Genomic DNA, 19,395 nt, shown 5'->3' with positions numbered 1-19,395 from the left:
TTTATGCATTAGTTCCAATCCACAAACATTGCATGGTTAGGATCTGAATAAATTGTGGGTTGGGAAGTAGTTGATGAGGTAGAACCTATTGCCCTGTTATATTCAAACCCTTGGGAGTTACTTCTACGCGTTGCTTATATTGGTATGCTATGCTCGTAGACGTGGTTTGGGTGAGTGAAATCCATGACTGATGTGAGATTGTTAATTAATGGTTCAACTTAAGGTGGCAACTTTAACACACATCTGGGTGGATTGAGGCACCTGGGTATTCCAGCGATTTCCTGTTTTTCTTTATGGACCGCCACCCAGGCTCAAAGGGATCAAAAGATTATTCATGCTAGAAACTTCCGTGTGCAGCCACAAGCTATTATGGGCTCTAGCATAGTTGATTAAGTTGTGCAAACTCTTACAGTGGTAGACTAGCAGATGTAGGGGAAAGTAGGTGTAACGGTCTACCCGATCGTAAAGTGCTAGCGCTTCTGAAAGACTATGTCTCGGTCATCCGTTTCTCAAACACCATGTAGTGCGAGAAATCAATGGAGGCGATCGAGTCTTGTGGGGAAAAGTGCGCAAACCTCTGCAGAGTGTATAAACTAATCATGGTTAGCCGTGTCCCCGGTTATGGACATCTTGAGTATCTAGTACTTGGATTATCATGTGAATCTCATCATGTTACTCTAAAATTAATTTTGTTGGGGTTTGTGTAATGATGATGCTTAATTAGGATTGATAATGCTGTCAACCATTCTCAATGTTTAACAACTACCATGATAGTTAAATAAAATTTATTCCTTTGCAGTAGGGAAAAATTGGCTTTACGCAAAACTGTAACCATAGAGCTTTCCACCAGCCAAATATGCATATAGAATGGCCTATTTCATTCCATTACTCTCTGTGTTACTTTGCCAGCATATTCCATGTGCTGACCCGTTTCGGGCTGCAACGTTAATGTTGCAGACTTTTCAGACAACGATTAAGGTGCTTTTAGGTCGTGGTTCTATACTCAGTGATGCCATTGTAGTTGATGGACTCACTTATCTTCCAAGCCTTCCGCTGTTATCGTTATTAGATGGCCTTAAGCCATATTTATTGTAATAAGTTCTCTTTTGAGACACTCGATGTAATAAGTGTGTGATTGCTACTCTGTTATAAATCCTTCACGTACTGTGTGGTGTCAGCATTACTGATCCAAGGATGACACCTGAGCACAGATATTGGACCGTTTGAGGTCTGGTCGCTACAATATTGCCAGGAGCTATCTTCCATAGTTGATATCTCCTGCCGTAGGGTCTTCTTGTCAAAACCTTGAGTTCTCATGATCCATGTTCCGGTCTTTCTCCAATACACCTTGATCTCGGCTATTGACAACTTCCATAGTCTGCCAAGTTCCATAAGGGTAGCCTTCCTAGGTCATACAAATCTAGAAATTCTTCATAGCCTCCCAATTCTCCTATTCTTCGGAGTCTTCCACCATTGTAGTTCCCATTACTCCGATGCATGGTAAAAATCCCCTTCATTCTGAAGTGGTCTTAGTTGTCCGATATCTTGTACTTCTTGGTGTGATCTCATCAGCTGAATCTTCGTGTGGTCAAAAGGGAAAAGGGGTATGGTCTCACTAAAAGGGAATATTTGAATAAGCTCAGAAGAGAAGAGAGGTAAAAGATCCCTTTGAAAAAGAAAGTTTTTAGAGAAAATCATTTCTATGGGCTTGCCAGTTTCTAGGGTCACGTCCTACAGTCAACATGTGCTCTGATACCATCTTGTAGCGACCCGACCCGAATGGATCAAGTCTCTGTGCTTAAGTGTCCTCCCTGGATTGGTATGCTGACACACACAGTACTCGAGGATTTATAACAGAGGTAAATCACATGTATAAAGTAACGTAAATACTATTACCTCAATCCAAAAATAGCGGAAGTAACAAGGTTGTGGATTCCCATCAACACAAACGGCAAAGTTGAGTGTAGAAATCATAACCCTAACGTATCACTTACTCGTCGTAAGATAATCCTACAACATGAGACGTTGCAGCCACAAAGGGTCAGTACATTGAATGTACTGGCAATTTCACACCATAGAGAATGATGAATAAAGGCTATCACTATATGCATATTTGGCTGGTGGAAAAGCTCTATGGTTATAAGGTTTTTCCGAAAAGCCAATTTTTCCCTACTGCAAAGGAATAAATTTTATTTAACTATCATGATGGTTGTTAAACATCGAGAATGGTTGACAGCATTCTCAATCCCAATTAAGTAACATCATTAAATCCAACAAAATTAATTTAAAGTAACATGATGAGATTCACATGATAATCCAAGTACTAGATACTCAAAACGTCCATAACCGGGGACATGGCTAATCATGATTAGTTTATACACTCTGCAGAGGTTTGCACACTTTTCCCCACAAGACTCGATCTCCTCCGTTGGGATTCTCGCACTACATGGTGTTTGAGAAACGGATGACCGAGACATAGTCTTTCAGAAGCGCTAGCACCTTACGATCGGGTAGACCCTTACACCTACTTTCCCCTACATCTGCTAGTCTACCACTGTAAGAGTTCGCACGATTTAGTCAACTATGCTAGAGCCCATAGTAGCTTGTGGCTGCACACGGAAGTTTCTAGTATGAATAATCTCATGATCCCTTTGAGCCTGGGTGGTGGTCCATAAAAAAAAGGCAATCGCTGGAATACCCAGGTGCCTAAACAGGCAATCGCTGGAATACCCAGGTGCCTCAATCCACCCAGATGTGTGTTAAAGTTGCCACCTTAAGTAAACCATTAATTAACAAACTCACATCGGTCATGAATACTCTCAACCCAATCCACGTCTACGAGCATAGCATGGCAATATAAGCAACGCGTAGAAGTAACTCCCAAGGTTTGAATGCAGGGCAATAGGTTCCTACCTCATCAACTACTTCCCAATACCCACATGTTATCAATCCTACTCATGCAATGTTTGAGGGTGTAACTAATGCATAAAAACTGGTAGGAAGGGGGATATGATCAAAGTGCGAACTTGCCTGCAATGTTGATGAAGATGATGCGCACTCAAAACTCTTGATAGTTCTACTCGTCACGCTCCGGTCAATCTATCGTAAGCAAGCAAATAGTAACCACACATAAGCAGTCACTCAAAAGATCAGAAAGAACGAAGAAGCCGATTCAGAAAACTTCAAAACCAAGAAAATAACTCTTGCAACATAAAAAAATTTCTAACAGTATCAAAATTATGTGAATTTGGCCTTATCGGAAAGTTTAGGTCAAGAGCTTCGTTTGGCAAAAAGAATCAACTCAAACGGAGCTACGAAACTCAAGTTATGATCAAACGAAGTTTGAATCTAAATCTGATCTAATTCAAATTTTTAAAATTTTCAAAAACATGTTTGGGTTGGATTACTGGATATAGGAGATCATAACGAAGAAGTGGGCGTTGGTTTCGTTGGATTTGTACTAATGAGCAAAAAGTTGTGGTAGTTTGAACCCGAGGGACTAATTTGTAAGAAAAACAATCACAGATAGGTCCCTGCCAAAAAAATTAAAAAGAAAAAGAAAAAATTTACCGTACGAACGTTCGCTGCCGAACGCTATCTAACGAATCTGTTCACTATAACTACCTAAACAGAAAACTTTCACTACATAACTAAACTAAATAAAAAAAATAAAAAAACAGGTTTTTTAACCAAAACCGAACCTTTAAAATAAAACCGGTTCGGACCGGGGCGGTTTTACCGAACCGGTGGAAACCGGCGATCGGATCGGGATCGGGCGCCAGCGAGTCGGTGAGTCGGGGCGGCGACGACGGCTTGGATCGGCTCCGGTGGGGCGTGGCCTTCGGCGAGCGGTGCGGCGTCGGCGGGGAGCGGCGCGGGACGGCGAGGCAGCAGCGCGGGCGGCGCGGGGCTAGGCGAGGCGCGGCTGCGGCGGCGAGATGCGGGGCGGCGACGAAGTGCGCCGGCAACTGCAAGCGGGAGAGGCGGCGGGGCAGGTGCGGGGAGAGAGAGAGGGGGTCCGGCTCCTTTTTTAAAGGCCCTCGGGTGCGGCGCCTTGCGCGAGGGGGCAGGGAAAGTCCGGCCTCGGAACGGATGCCGAGGTCGGCGCGGTGGCGCGCCGTAGCGCGGCTGGAAACCGAGCGGAGCTCGGGGACGAGCGGTATGGGTCATTGGGCCGCGGCCTGGCTCAGGCGCTGGGCCGGCCCAGTCGGCGACGGAGATTTTTTTTTATAAAACATTTTCTCAGATGGACAAGAATAAAAAGGACAAAAAATATTATATAGGCATATAATATATCATAATTTTCATAAAACGATTTTCCACAACATGGACATTTTTATAATGCCAAATAAAATCCACACAAATTCAGATAAATCAAAGAGTGCTACTCCTGTGATAAAATCCAGTAAAAATCATTTTAAAAATCCCAAAATGAATTCAAATGTATTTCTCTCCAATTTTCTGTTGTAGGGAATCATGTTACCCTAATTTCCATATATTTTATTTTTGGAGAAAAATAATTTGAATAAAACTCAAATAACTCAAATTGAAAATTAATTTCAACTGGATTTTAAATTTGAGTTTCTTTGAAACTCCCAACTCATATTTCATATAAGTTGAAGAAGTCATTTTATCTTCTCTCGTGAAAATCATTGAGTTGCATAAAGTTTCAGAATTTGAAATCCAAATATTTTCAAAAAGCCCTTTTCATTTATTTAAATGGAAGAAGTCATGTCATCTTCTCTCTAGGGTTTTGTATTTTGAAAAGTATTTGAATTCACGGAGATCCTAAAAGCAAAATGAAAGTTTGGAAAAGTCCTTTTATTCCCTCTTATTTAACTTTCAAAAACTTTCGAATTTCACTCAATCAATCACACAACCATCAAACAATCAATCAATCTATCTATTTATTATAACATTTCAAAATTTGGAATTTTGGGATGTTACAGATAGGAACACGACCACGAGCAAGCAAGTGAGCACGGCGGAGCTCAAACTCAGAGCGGAGACGAGATAAGAACTCATGAACCCTCTAAAACTCCAAGTCAGACCGCGTAGTCTAACAGCAACGGCAGGCGCCACAAACAACTATCCGCAGAGAGTCAAGCTGACGCCAGATGGCAGAGCACTGTGAATAGAACTCATCAACAGAAGAGTCATCCTGCTAAAGAGCATGCTCCTGACGCACCACAAATAGGTAGAGAGCATCACTAGAGGGCTGATAGCACTGGTAAAGATAAGACCACATCGCTACAACGGTGCCGAGGCCCATGAACTCTGAAGCAAACTGAGGGAGGACACTCGCAGTGAGAACAGCAGCAGCTCAAGCATCATCATTACACCACCGAGTGTAAGCAAACAGATCATCTCGGTAGACGAAAAGAGCATCAGAATAGGCAGATACCTGCTGATCATAAGCATCAACTGCATCATCATCAAGAGCCTTGGCTGCATCCCGATCAGCCTGAGAAGCATCAGCCGCAAGCAGCGGCAGTACCGGCGAGGTAGGAGCCACAGGAGCAACAGGGCAGGGCGGACAAGGTACCTCAACAGAGAGAACGCCCCACTGCAGAAGACCGCGCATATGGATACGCATGAAACCCACAAACTCAGCATAGTTGGTGTCATCGAAAATCACCGCGCACCGAGGGACAACGACATAGCCCGAAGAAGACATAAGAAAGTCTCTTTGCTGCCTCCCTTTTGCTTTCTCCTTTTTTGGTCAACCTTCAGAGAGGATCTGATCTGGATCGGGAAACCAGCAGCAAATGAGCGAACAGGGCCGCGACTGCTGGAGATCGAGGAGGAGGGGCCAGGGGCAGCCGGAGCAGAGGAGGGGCTGGGGACGACCGGTGGAGGAGGGGCCGAAGGCGGCCTGGTGGAGGAAGTCGGCCGGGCTAGACAAGCTGGGGCGGCCACCGGCCTGGCGGAGGAGGGGCAGGAGGTGGCCGAGGCTGAGCAGATGGCAACGGCGGCCGTGGGAGGAAGCCGGCCGGACTAGACAAGCTGGGGCGGCGCCGACAGCTGGTGGTGGACGAGGTGGCTAGCGAAAACGGCAGCGAACTAGCAACGCGGGGACGCAAGGAGCTCGGTTGAGAGCGTTAGATCCGGGTGATAGCGACCGGCGACGAGCATAATGAGAGCACGCACGGAGTTTCATCGTGCGGAAACAAGAGGCTAACCTACCATCTGATACCATGTTAGATAAACAGCAACTAGTATTCACTGAGGGCCAAAGACCATTATACATACACATCTTTCCCTACTAATAAAGCACGCAATGCTTCTGGTCGTACGTCGTCGACCCTTGCTTTCCGCTCGATCCGTTCTCGTACATCCGTCCCCTGCTCGCGATCGCCCCTGGCTGGGCCTGTGCCTTTCTGGCGCCCCAGGTGGGCCTACGCACGCGCATAAATTGGCCCAATTAATCCAGCCCACCTATCCCCGTCTGAGGCAAAAAATACTTGCTGGTGACAAGACTCGAACTCTAAACCTAACACCCAGCAAAAACAGCACAGTCAACCGAGCAAGCATGTGTTATTTGTAATATAAAGATTGATTCAGATAATAAATAGTCCCACCTCGCTTTTTTACATCCAACCTACTCAATATAACAGAGAAGTACATGAGGATGGTGGCCAAGCTGAGTGCAGGCATGGCCGGCAAAAATGAGCCCAGTATAAGCTACGGCAGCACATGAGGTCTTCGGCTCCAAGCTGAGCCTGAGCGTGAGGCATGGCCGGCCGGCCGTGGCCTACTACGGCCAGCACATGCACTCTTAACATAAGTAGGTTGAAGATGATGAGGAAGAGGAATAACTAAATACATGTGAGAGCAATACATGAGATCTTCAGCTCCAAGAAGAACCTGAGCTTGAGGCATGGCCGCGGGCTAGAGGTATGGCCAGCCAGTGGAGCTCACTCACGAGAAAGCAGCGTCGGGATGTGGCCAAGCTAAGATAGAGTCATGGCCGGCTGGCAAAGCACCCTTGCCGTAGTCCGTTGCCGTGGCCACCGACACTGACGACGTCCGCAAACATAGGCTAAAGATAATGAGGAAGATAAATAGACAATAAATACATGTGAAAAAGTAGTACTATGGCAGAATAAAGTAGTCGCACTCCATGCACTTTCTGCAATGGGGAGTGGTCAGGAACCACTCCGGCTGTGCAGAACACCTATGTGTGTTGGTGGCCAGCGATGTTTTGTGCCCGTCGAGTAATGGAATCCAGAGGTTCCCATTATCCATAGCAAGATCATCATGATATATACTTCATATCAATCAAATAAAATTTTAGCAGAATTTATCTCAGTTGGACATTGGGCTCATCATCCAACGTCCACCGGGGAGTGCCTCTATAGGGGGTTAGACAATGGTTGGCCAACAATGACTAACGCGTCCCATCAAAACGAACTCTCCCACAATGGGTAAAGGGAGAGATGCGATTGGTGGTAACCCCAACCCGACCATAGCATCAAACCATGACCCTCACAATTCACTTATTTGTGTTCATATTAATTAATCCAAGTACATGTCAAACAAAGCTAAGAATATTTAGGAAGTACATGCTGGTTACAAAGCATGAAATGCATGTGATGTCATGCAGTAAGATGAAAATGAAGATACTGAAATTAGCAACAACATTTTCTTGGAGTCCTGGAATGCAAGTTGTGAATTTTTATACAAGATCTAAAGACGTGTTGTTAAAGTACATGATCTTTTACTTCCAAGCAATAATGTTGACTATGTTAATGTTTTCTGTTGCTACAGTACAGTTTAGACCATCCAACTCCATATCAGTACTACTCCAAATAGAAACTTGAATGATTTTGTTATGGATTTTACAAGTTTAGCAAGTTGAGCATTTTCTGGAACTTTTATGCACATGAAAGACTAGCCTTAGTATGACGAACAAGTAAATCAAACGGTACTGAAACATGGCCATTAGGTGAATCTTAATATGGCCATCTCCCAGCACAAATGTATAACTTCCTTTCGTTCTCTCATTTACCCGTAGCTCAAGACCAGTAGCAGCAAGCAACAAAAGCAAGCAACAGCCGCAAGCCAAACATCCAGCAGCAGCAAGCGGCAAAGCAAGCAGCTAGCAGCGGCAACAACAGCAAGCAGCAAAGCAAGCCGGCAGCAAGCAGCAGCCACTACAAGAAATATGTCAACTTATGACCACCACTATTGGTCACTGAATGGTCACAAATTTCCATTTATGACCTTTTTGTGACCAAAAACATAAGGTCAAAAGCTGGGCGTCGTAAACTGACTATAGCGACCTTTCTTCTGGAATGGTCGCAAACGTTTATGACCAAAAAAAAGGTCGTAGATTTAACGACTAACTGTTTTGGTCACTAGCAATCCGACCACACCACGTCAGATCCACCGTGGCAAGCTGACGTGGCAGACTTACGACCAAATGAAAAGGTCGTAAAATAGAATCAGCCCGGTCCATTTCAGCCGTCTTGATGGGCCAAGCCCAATAATTCAGTCCATTTAATTTTTTTCTCTCTTTATTTTGCTTATCTGCATGGGCCTGGCCCAATAATTTGGCCTTTTATTTTCTGGGAATGGAGCCTTTTTCTGATGATTTTTTTATATTCCACTATTGTTTTGGGCCACAACCTTTTTAGTCTAGTTCGAATTTGGGCCTTGGCCTTTTTATTTTCTGTTATGCAGCCTTTTATATTATTTTTTCTTACAGTCATTTCTTTTTTTAGGCCCAAGCCTTTTTGGTGTAATTCTTGTTTGGGCCTTGGCCTTTTTAGAGCCCAGGTTCTCATTTTGCATAACTATAAACAGAAAGGCCCAGGTGCACAAGTGATCCACAAGTGATCCACAAGCCCAGGTGCACAAGTGATCCACATAACTTCACAGAAAATAAACAAAATGATCCACAAGTGATCCAGGTTCACAAGATCACATAACTTCACAGAAAGGCCCAGGTTCACAAGTGATCACATAACTTCACAGGATCCATGTGCTCTAGTTTAAATAGCAAAATGCAACAAAATGCAACAGCTCTCAGCTCAGCTCCCAGGTTCACAGGTTCAAAATGCAACAACTACCTTAGCTCAAAGACAAAGAGGTTCATAGCACAGCCATCAAACTACCTTAGCTCCAAAGAGAGCCATCAAGTGGGATAACTTCTCTTCCTGTTCTTGAGACTTCTTGCGCAGCAGCTCAAGTTCCTTGTCGCGTGCAGCTTCAGATTCTTCCGCCTTCATCTTGATTGCCGCCAATTCTTCTTGCACCAGTTCAGCTTGAAGCTCGGACCTCTCCAGCTTCTGCTCAAGGTCACGAACATGATCAGCAACTTTGCCGGAGTTGTTCCTAGATGACTGGAGCCCAACATTCCTGAGGAATGTGCTTTCCTTGGCTTTGGTCTTGAGGACTTGTTCGACAATTTCAACAGCAGACTTTGGCTCTTCACCTTCTGGTACCGGCGCTTCCTTCATTTTTTCCATCTCAAGCTAGCATATGGAGGAAAATGATAGGCATTAGTGGGAGATCTATTTCACATTTTGCAAACCAAACCAAGCAAGAGAAACCAAACCAGAACACAAATGGATTATTTGAAGTAATCAAACCAGCACACAAAATCTATACAAAAAGATGATGACTAGTGACCTGGAGACATGCAATTGGAACAATATGATCACTTCATTAAGCCTAGAATGGTGGTTCTATATAAGATGGCTTCCCGAGTGAGACGATCATCAAACTAACATTCAGATCAAATTTCATCATATCATAAAAAATGCATCAAATAGCTACAGCAAGTTCTGATATCTTTGTTGAACTATCAAACAACATCAAAGCATGGAACATAGCATGTGTTCTTGACTGGCTCCGAGTCAAACAACATCAAATCATCAAAGCATCAAAGCTGGCTGTGAATCAAACAGGGCAAAGCATGGAGTGACTTACTATAGCAGTCTTGACTGGCTCCAAAAACCCGTGCTTCTTGCTGTTGTGGGTGGCCGTACAGACAGCTCCTCACCCTTACGCTCTTCTTTCTGAAATGTTTTTCAACAAAAATCAAAATGTTATTCAGCAAGAATCAGAAATGTTATTCAATGAGGAACCAAAGGTAAGGTCTCTAGAGAAGAGTTCTCACAGTGGCAAAAATGTGTGTTGTGTAGTGCCTGGAACCAGTTCTTTGATTGTACATGACTTTTTGTCGATTCATCTTGTTCGACAAACAGGTTTCCTACAAAAAAGCATACTGTCAGCATGATCTAGCACTAGCATATCATGTGCAGAACATAAAGCATCAAACAAAGCAGAGACAAACCTTGTGTCTTGGGGTAGACCACATCTCCATCAGAGCTTGCCATTCACCATCCGTTAGATCAGGCACCGGAGACTTAATGCTGACTTTATTTGCGGCTACGGTATCAAAATACTTCTTCTTGATCTGATGGCGTCTGTTCTTTGAATATTTCTGCAGAATATCTTTGCACGAGGTCTTGATGGTCTCCGAGTCCGTGTTCATCTCAAAATTTGCCTACCAAGATAGCAAACAAGGTAGGAACAATATTAGTGATCATGCATAGGTGTAACAGAAAATAGATAGCACATTAACTATGAAACAAGTAGCTTACAGCAACTTTCCCAATGTAGTTCTCCAATAGACTAGCATTTTTTTTGTATAGCTTGAAGTGAGGAAGAACCGGAAGATGGCTTTTTGCAACGAGTCCACACTCAGAAGCAAGCTTTGCTGCCTGCAGAGGCTTCTCTGGACGAATCATCCCTTCGACAATTTGGATAGGCACCTTGCTACCAAGCGACTTGGTGATCCTCTCTAGCCCTCTGCCCTTTCTAAGTCTAGTCTTGGGAGTCATTGCATCTGAAAATGAAACTGAACTCATAAATTAGAATAGAAATCAACAAATGCAGGAATCAACAAAAGCATACATGATCATTCCATTTGGAAAATGCACTAGTAAAAGATAGCATTGCAAAGGTCAACTTGCCTGATTGAAGCACAAGCTGCTGTTCTTCTTCACTGATGACAGCGTTCCTGTCAATAGAAGGTGCAACAGGGTTGAGGTCTCTATGGACAGTGCCTGCTTCATCAATGCAGATGGTTCCTGCTTCATCTAGGAAGACAGTGCCATTTCCATCCATGCTGAGAGTGGTTCCTTCATCCATGGGCGGCAACTCATCACCCGTTTGCACCGAGGTCTGAGAGTCCATGAGCAGCATACTTTCCTGATGGTCCGTCGCAGTCGCCATCCTTGCTTTCTGCCTTGTGACTCTATCAAGGGCAGGTTCATCAGGTTCCAGGATCCTCTTTTTTGTCCTGGATCTGGGGCCATCACCCTTCCTGGAGGCATTGCAGGAGATGTTTCTGAGCTCTTGTGCTTCTTGCTGACTGTCTTCTTAACACCAGGCCTCTTCGTCCTAGATTCCTTCAGTGCCTCGTATAAACAGCACGGAAAAAAGCATTAGAACACAAGAGAAATATGTGAGCACAAGGAATAACATAGAATAACAGAACCCAACCCTCCAAGAAAGACAGAGTTTGCACCTTAACAATCTTGTTGACTACAACATCATCCACTTCCTCTCCATCAATAACTTCATCCTCCTTAGGATTGTACTCTGGGTCATCATTGATAACTCCACTACCCTCTTGAACCTCATCACTTCTACCTTCTTGTACACCATTTGTTTTCCTAATCATCGACGCTATTGCACCGATGCCAAGGGACTGGAACATCCAATTGTTCCTCATGATATTTCTAGCCCTAACCTTCTCGTACTCGGTGAGAGGCTCTTCTTTGCATGATACAGGAAACATAACTATTAGGTGAATGTTTGGAATGCATGGACAGGCAGCCAAACATATCTTATGAAATTTTATTATCATTTAATCCTAGTTATTCAGGTAAGGAAGACTAACAGCACACAGGCACAATTAAGCCAGCTTATCCAGATTGCAGCAATACATTTCACTTAGCATATTAAGACACAGATTTTATGAAACTGGCCACAAGGAGCAAGTTGCATACCAACGGTTGGCCTCATGCTTGACCTTGTCCTCCTTGCCATGGATGATCTTGAGGTGGTGCTTGCAAAATAGAATAAACAACAATCAGATACAACAGGGATAAAGTAAAATGATGCACTTGTATCAATAAAGGAAAGCATTTGGACCATCATGCACATACATGTAATACATGTGAAACAAACTTGATGGATAAACAATACAGTGATCTAGTGTTATTAATTAAGAAAACATGTAAGTGCACCAAACAAGCATGCATGTACACTAGGAGCAAGTAAGCAAAGTGCATAAGTGCTACTAATACAAGCAAGCAAGCAAAGTGCTATTGATAGAAACAAGCAAGCAAAGTGCTACTGATAGAAACAAGCAAGCAATGAAGGAAAATGAAGAGAAGGAAGCAAGTACTATTGATACAAACCCTAATTAATAAGCAAGCAAGTAGATTCTTCTCCAAGTGCTAGTGATACAAGCAAGTAATGCTGATGGAAACCCTAATTAAGCATGTATGCCAGCAAGCAACATGTATGCTAGCAAGCAAGCAACATGAACTAGTGAATTGGTGTCATGTACACATGCTTAGACAGTCTGACAGGAAGCTAAACGAGTATATCATGAGGACCTTCAAAACAACTAGATGTTGCCACTGGTAAAGCATGAAACAACTATACTTGCAGCAGTACAAAAGCAGATGAAAAAACTATACTCAACTATTGATTATGCTTTCTCTACACACCAAAAATGGCTACAGACTAGATGACACAAGTTAAGACATTTTGACAATTAGAATCAACCTTGTATATTACAGCAATCAAAATTATCTAGCACCAATCTAGTATATATTAAAACTAGTCATACTGCCTTAACACAGCAGGAATTCCAATACCACAATAAGTACTAAGCATTCCCGTGTTCACTGGAAAGAAGAACACAAGCTTCATGCACATATCATGAAAGAAGAACACTGCTACAAACCCCAGTAGTGCTACTGATAGCAAAGTGCTACAAGCAATCAAGTACATGTTCATACTAACCCAAGTTGCAAGCAAGCAAAGTGCATAATACAAGAAAGCAAGCATGGAAAGTGCTACTGATAGAAACAAGCATAGTGCTACTGACAGTAACAAGCAAACAAGGAAGGAAATTGAAGGGCAACAAACAAGAAAGTACTGTTGATACAAACAAGGAAGCAAGTAGCTTCTTTTCGAAGTGCTGTTGGAAACCTAATTCACCATCTATGCTAGCTGAGTAATTGAACCATACACAAGCAAGTACTGATACAAGCACCATCAACCAGACATCATCCACTTCCTCATCCCCTAAAATCATCCACTTCCCCATCCATCCCCATCTCCTAAAATCATGAACCCTAAACCATGAAGCGGACCAAACGAACCACTAGGAGGTCCTAACCCTAACCCCATGAACCCTAACCCTGACCCCCCATGAACTAGAGGGAGATCATCCCCACGCAACAATAAACATGAACCCTAACCCCAAGAACCACCAGGAGATCCAGGAGACCTACCGAACTAGAGGACCTACCGAACCACCAGGAGATCCTAACCCTAGAATATCCTAACCCATGAGGGGGATCTACTAGAGGGGAGATGGATCCACCAGAGGGGAGGTGGATCCACCATAGGAGGGGAGATGGATCAAGGGAAGAAGTACCTAGGGGGAGATGATGTTGACGATGCAGCGGTGGTCATCGTCGATCGCGCCGTCGTCGATGTAGCCGCCGTCGTCGTTGATGTAGTCGATGTGGCCGCCATCATCATCGATGTAGTCGATGTGGCCGCCGTCGTCGTTGATGTAGTCCGCGGCGTGGCGGGGCGGCATGGAGGAGGGAAGGGAGTGGGAGCGGGGCGGCGCGGAGCAGGAAGGTGCGGGGCGGAGCAGAGGAGGGGCGGCGCTAGGGTGGGGAGCGGGGCGGCGCGGAGCAGGGAGGTGGGGAATGGAGGGAGAAGCTAGGGTTCGTCGGGGAGAGGGGAGGGGAATGGGGAAATTTTGGGAGGGGAGGGGAGGGGATCCCGCGTGTTAGTGGGAGAGGGAGTGGTGGGTCCTTCCTGGTAGTGGGAGAGGGAGTGGAGGGAGTGGAGGGAAATTTTGGGAGAGGGAAATTTTTGTGGAGGGAAAATTTTGGTGTGGGAGGGAAATCCTTTTGGGTTTGGGTGTAGAAAAAAATAGGGTTTTTTTGTAAACTTTGTAGAAATCATGGTTAAAATCATACCGAGTAGCTCAAGAAAACGCCGGTATTGCAAGTTTAGTATTTTTGCTAGTTGGTAGGCCACATTTGATGATGTGACGTGGAGGTCTCCCATTTTTTTGATTTTTTTTGAATTTTTTACGGTGTTTTCAAAAACCGGCCGATTTCGTCGCGGCGACCGTCCGTGGCTAGGGTTTGAGCCGTGCAAATCTATTGTCGATTCTTTGATGGAATGCCTGCCTGTGAAGCTAAAAAGCATTTTTAGTGAAAATAACGGGCAAGCTATGGAGGACCCGCAGTTCAAATTCCAGCCGGTTCCAGCTGAATCGGCCGAAGGTGGTCCGAATTGCCGGGAGTAGCTACGAGGGTCGGAAATGCATGCTTTTTGGCGACCGTCCGTAAAATAGGGTCTACTTTGAGATAGACATGGAATGGCGCCGTTTGGGGTGCCCCTCCTTGTAGCCGCTTCACGAAAAACGCATGTCTTTTGCATTCAAAAAATGAAAAACGGTTTTTTTTGTTAAACAAGTTGGAACCTCTCTTTGGCAACATTGTTTGCCATCACAAGACGGAGGCATGCACCCAATTTGGGCATATTATCAGAAACTATTCAACGGATGCGGCCATATCATTGCTAGTTTGGCTTGAAAGCCATGAATCTTCGTTCGTGGTAGGTCGTTTTTGAGAACACTTTTTCAAGAAAACGCTGGTATTGCAAGTTTAGTATTTTTGCTAGTTGGTAGGCCACATTTGATGATGTGACGCGGAGGTCTCCCATTTTTTTGATTTTTTTTGAATTTTTTACGGTGTTTTCAAAAACCGGCCGATTTCGTCGCAGCGACCGTCCGTGGCTAGGGTTTGAGCCGTGCAAATCTGTTGTCGATTCTGTGATGGAATGCCTGCCTGTGAAGCTAAAAAGCATTTTTAGTGAAAATAACGGGCAAGCTATGGAGGACCCGCAGTTCAAATTCCAGCCGGTTCCAGCTGAATCGGCCGAAGGTGGTCCGAATTGCCGGGAGTAGCTACGAGGGTCAGAAATGCATGCTTTTTGGCGACCGTCCGTAAAATAGGGTCTACTTTGAGATAGACATGGAATGGCGCCATTTGGGGTGCCCCTCCTTGTAGCCGCTTCACGAAAAACGCATGTCTTTTGCATTCAAAAAATGAAAAACGGTTTTTTTAAACAAGTTGGAACCTCGCTTTGGCAACATTGTTTGCCATCACAAGACGGAGGCATGCGCCCAATTTGGGCATATTATCAGAAACTATTCAACGGATGCGGCCATATCATTGCTAGTTTGGCTTGAAAGCCATGAATCTTCGTTCGTGGTAGGTCGTTTTTGAGAACACTTTTTCAAGAAAATGCTGGTATTGCAAGTTTAGTATTTTTGCTAGTTGGTAGGCCACATTTGATGATGTGACGCGGAGGTCTCCCATTTTTTTGATTTTTTTGATTTTTTTACGGTGTTTTCAAAAACCGGCCGATTTCGTCGCGGCGACCGTCCGTGGCTAGGGTTTGAGCCGTGCAAATCTGTTGTCGATTCTTTGATGGAATGCCTGCCTGTGAAGCTAAAAAGCATTTTTAGTGAAAATAACGGGCAAGCTATGGAGGACCCGCAGTTCAAATTCCAGCCGGTTCCAGCTGAATCGGCCGAAGGTGGTCCGAATTGCCGGGAGTAGCTACGAGGGTCGGAAATGCATGCTTTTTGGCGACCGTCCGTAAAATAGGGCCTACTTTGAGATAGGCATTGATCTTACGTCGAGATTTGTGTGGATATTTTCCTTTTTCTTTTTTCTTTTCTCTTTATGCTTGATTCACTCACTTAGATGTGCAATAACTAGAGCACATCTAGATGTGCCCTAGACACACCCTTTGAATTTGTACGGTGTTTTCAAAAACCGGCGGATTTAGTCACGGCGGTCGTCCGTGGCTAGGGTTTGAGTCATGTTTTTAGCATTCAAAAAATGAAACTTATATTGTTTCATACATGAGCATGCACAAAAACCCATAATTTTATCTTTCATCCATGAGCATGCATAAAAAATTTCAATTCCCATCAATTACCAAACTGAATATTCATTGTTAAAAACATGACTTGTTTAGATGACACTGTCATACAGCATCCATGAGCATGCACAAAATTAAACCTGACATACTTAACATTGACATGTTCATATTACACTAACAAGCTTAAACCTAACATGCTGAACACCTTCTTAACACCTTCACTCCTCCTTCTTCTCCTTCATCAACCTGATGCGCTCAGAGTGGCGAATCCCAACGCGGATGTACTCCTCTACCACAATTGGCATGGTCCTGTCGCCAAGCTGTGGGATTGCAGGCGCCGCCACCATCGCGAGGTCGTCGTCCGCCACCACCATCGCGAGGTCGTCGTCCGCCACCACCATCGCGAGGTCGTCGTCCGCCACCACCATAGCAAGGTCGTCATCCGCCACCAACATAGCAGGGTCGTCGTCAGCCACCACCATAGCATGTTCGTCGTCAGCCAGAATAGGCTGCTCCTCGTCATCCCCGCTCTGCTCCTCGTCATCCCCGCTCTGCTCCTCGTCATCCCCGCTGCTGCTCCCATTGCCTGGCCAAATGCAACAAAGTGTGAACATGGTGTTGTCATCGTGCAGGTAGAGGAAGCCAAAAGGACAAGAAGAAGCGAGGCAGAGAGCTTACTGGCATCGTCGTCGTGCTGGTAGTACATGCGGCACATGGTGTTGTCGAACATCTTCACGGTGAACATGGCGTCGCCGTCGTAGCGGAAGACAAGGAAGTACCCGAGCTGTAGCTCATGGGCGCGGGCGAAATGCTCCCAGCCGGGCCCTAGGTACATGTGGCCTTCACCATCAAACACCACCAACACTTTCCACAGCCTATGAAGCCCGCTATCGGCCTCCCGCAGCTTCACTTTGTGGGGCTCACGGCCCGCGAGCATCTTCGCAAACTTGTCAGGCAGCCTCTGTAGCGAGGGTCAAGCAGTGGTTAATTGTGGCAATCAAGCACTAGACAGCAAAGTGATGATAAAGAAATGAGTGATGATAAATATACCTGCCTACTGCAAGATTTCTCAATTATGATCTCGAAGAACTCAAAACCTTCCAAGCCAGCCATCTCACTTCTACTCTAAACAAGCAATAGGAGAGGAAGAAGCACTTGTGAACAGGACTGGACATAAATAGGAACAGAACCAAGTTTATGATGGCAAAAGTGATAAAAATGAGAAGAGCAATGCACTTGTGGATATTTATGATAGCAAAAGTGAGAAAAAAAGCAATGCACTTGTGAACATTTGGAATACTACTACTCTATCTACAATGGACCATATCTGCCCATGTGCCCATGTCTACTATAAATGGCAAACACAGCATCAGGATCATATCTACTATAAATGGACCATATCTACAATGAACCATATCTACTATAAATGGACCATATCTTCCCATGTGCTACATTTTGTTAGAACCCAGCACTTAAGAACTGAACCCTAGATTCTCAATTTAAACACACCTACCCAATACAGTCATGTACAAAACTGAACAGCTTTATAGTCGTCGATATGCGCATGAAAGCTATTGGCTTGACACCGATATAGTCATGTACAAAACTGAATTTAACACTAGAATTTCAGAGATTCAGAGCTATTGGCTTAATTTGCTTTGCTAGGGTTTATATAGCCAAAGGCCACTGGAGGCTAGATCCCCTACAAGTTTAACTGCTCCAGTGTGCCGTTGCATCTTTTTAGACAAATATAAACATGTTTATTTTAAAAACAAACAAACAAAGTTGGAAAATACTAATACAGTTGCAACATTATAAGTGTTGGCATCATTTTTTCCCCTTTCGGTCTGCCTTTTCTATTTCTGATGAATTCTACGTCACTGTGAAGAGAACCACAGGGAAACTAGCATACCTAGCAAGGTAGCACCACATCAACTGAACATGGCCAAAAGGGACCTAAACCTAAATGCCTAATTCAGTCTACAAAATCCCTAAATTAGCCATACGCGCCGGCACAATACGAGTAACTCCTAAATCAGCATGCTTGTTGGCCTTGTTGGCCTTGTCGACAAAGAACATGGGGGAAACAAAGCAAATCAAAGAATACGGGGGGAACAGAACGGACCTGGGGGGACGGCGACTGCTTGAGCTTGTTGGCCTTGTCGGTGTCGTGGACGGTGCCTCCTCTTGATCTACTACTCTATCTACAATGGAACCCTAATCAGCATGCGCCAGGGAACCCTAATCTAATCAATAGGAAGAGGAACAGGAAGGACTCGGCGGATTCATACCTTAGGAGGCCATCGCTGTCGATGGAGGAGTGGTTCGCCAGGGAGGTCGTCACCGTCGATGGAGGAGAAGGGGATGCCAGCGGCGGAGAGGAGGAGTGGGTCGAGTGGATAATGGAGAGGAGGAGCGGGTCAAGTGGACAGGAGGAGTGGGGCAAAGAGTGGGTCCACTTGTCAGCGAGTTCTGTTTTGATATATTGAAAAGGGTTGGCATAGAGTACAAAACCAATAGCCTCTAACTAGCCCAGTGGTAGAAAAACAATGGAATAAGCGGCAGGTCATGGGTTCGAGCCCCCGCTCGCCCAATATTTTTTGGTAGCTCAGGGGAAAAGGGTCGAGTGGGTAGAGTAGCAAAATGGCCCACTTATCAGTGAGTTGGTCGAGTGGCCCACTTGTAAGCGAGGTCTGTGTTTGATACTTAACTGGTTTGATGATTTGAAAAGAGATGGCATAGAGTGGACGACCAGTAGCCTCTTCCTAGCCCAGTGGTAGAAACACAGTGAAACGAGTGCACGGTCGTGGGTTCGAGTCCCCGCTCGCGCATATTTTTTTGCTCACAATGAAATGGGGCCGCGCGTGGGATCAGATGGCTGTCTGATGGAGCGCGCCCAAAAATTCAGTTAAAACAGCTCTGAAAACATCTTCAGTTCACCAAAAATAACATCTTCAGTTCAAAAAACATCTTCAGTCCAAAAACAACATCATTTTGCAATCTTTTACATCACAACCAAAACTACATGATCACCAAAACTAAGAAAAACAGCTCTGAAAACAACATCTTCAGTTCATCATTTTGCTTCTTCATTCAAAACAACATCTTCATTTTGCATTGTATCTTCCGTCACCAAAACTACATCATTTTGCATTGTAT

General features: G+C 44.6%; 1 protein-coding gene across 2 annotated transcripts; it reads right to left on the bottom strand.

Moving 5' to 3' along the window:
* Window positions 1–16,262: 16,262 nt before the first annotated feature.
* Window positions 16,263–18,649, bottom strand: LOC147980147 (uncharacterized). 2 transcript variants are annotated; one of them, XM_087516833.1, is made up of 5 exons: window positions 18,528–18,649; window positions 18,362–18,440; window positions 17,287–17,361; window positions 16,915–17,197; window positions 16,263–16,822 (listed from the first exon to the last, which is right to left on the bottom strand). In XM_087516833.1, exons 3-5 carry the CDS (start codon window positions 17,347–17,349, stop codon window positions 16,455–16,457), a joined length of 714 nt encoding a protein of 237 aa, XP_087372959.1. In that variant the 5' UTR covers window positions 17,350–17,361; window positions 18,362–18,440; window positions 18,528–18,649; the 3' UTR covers window positions 16,263–16,454. The 2 variants fall into 2 exon arrangements, with proteins under 2 accessions (XP_087372959.1, XP_087372958.1); XM_087516832.1 differs by having other exon boundaries at window positions 17,287–17,356.
* Between the last annotated feature and the right edge of the window lie 746 nt (window positions 18,650–19,395).

This window comes from Triticum urartu, chromosome 3A (assembly GCF_056163025.1).
Source record: "Triticum urartu cultivar PI428250 chromosome 3A, HENAU_Tu73, whole genome shotgun sequence".
In the NCBI taxonomy this organism is placed as follows: Eukaryota; Viridiplantae; Streptophyta; class Magnoliopsida; order Poales; family Poaceae; genus Triticum; species Triticum urartu.
This window is presented reverse-complemented; position numbering and strand designations above follow the sequence as displayed.

Coding starts and splice junctions, on each gene's coding strand:
- LOC147980147 (XM_087516833.1), bottom strand. CDS start 17,349: ATGGCTGGCTTGGAAGGTTTTGAGTTCTTCGAGATCATAATTGAGAAA. Junction 17,198..17,286: donor AGAAATCTTGCAGTAGGCAG/GTATATTTATCA, acceptor CCCTCGCTACAG/AGGCTGCCTGACAAGTTTGC. Junction 16,823..16,914: donor CCAGCACGACGACGATGCCA/GTAAGCTCTCTG, acceptor GCATTTGGCCAG/GCAATGGGAGCAGCAGCGGG.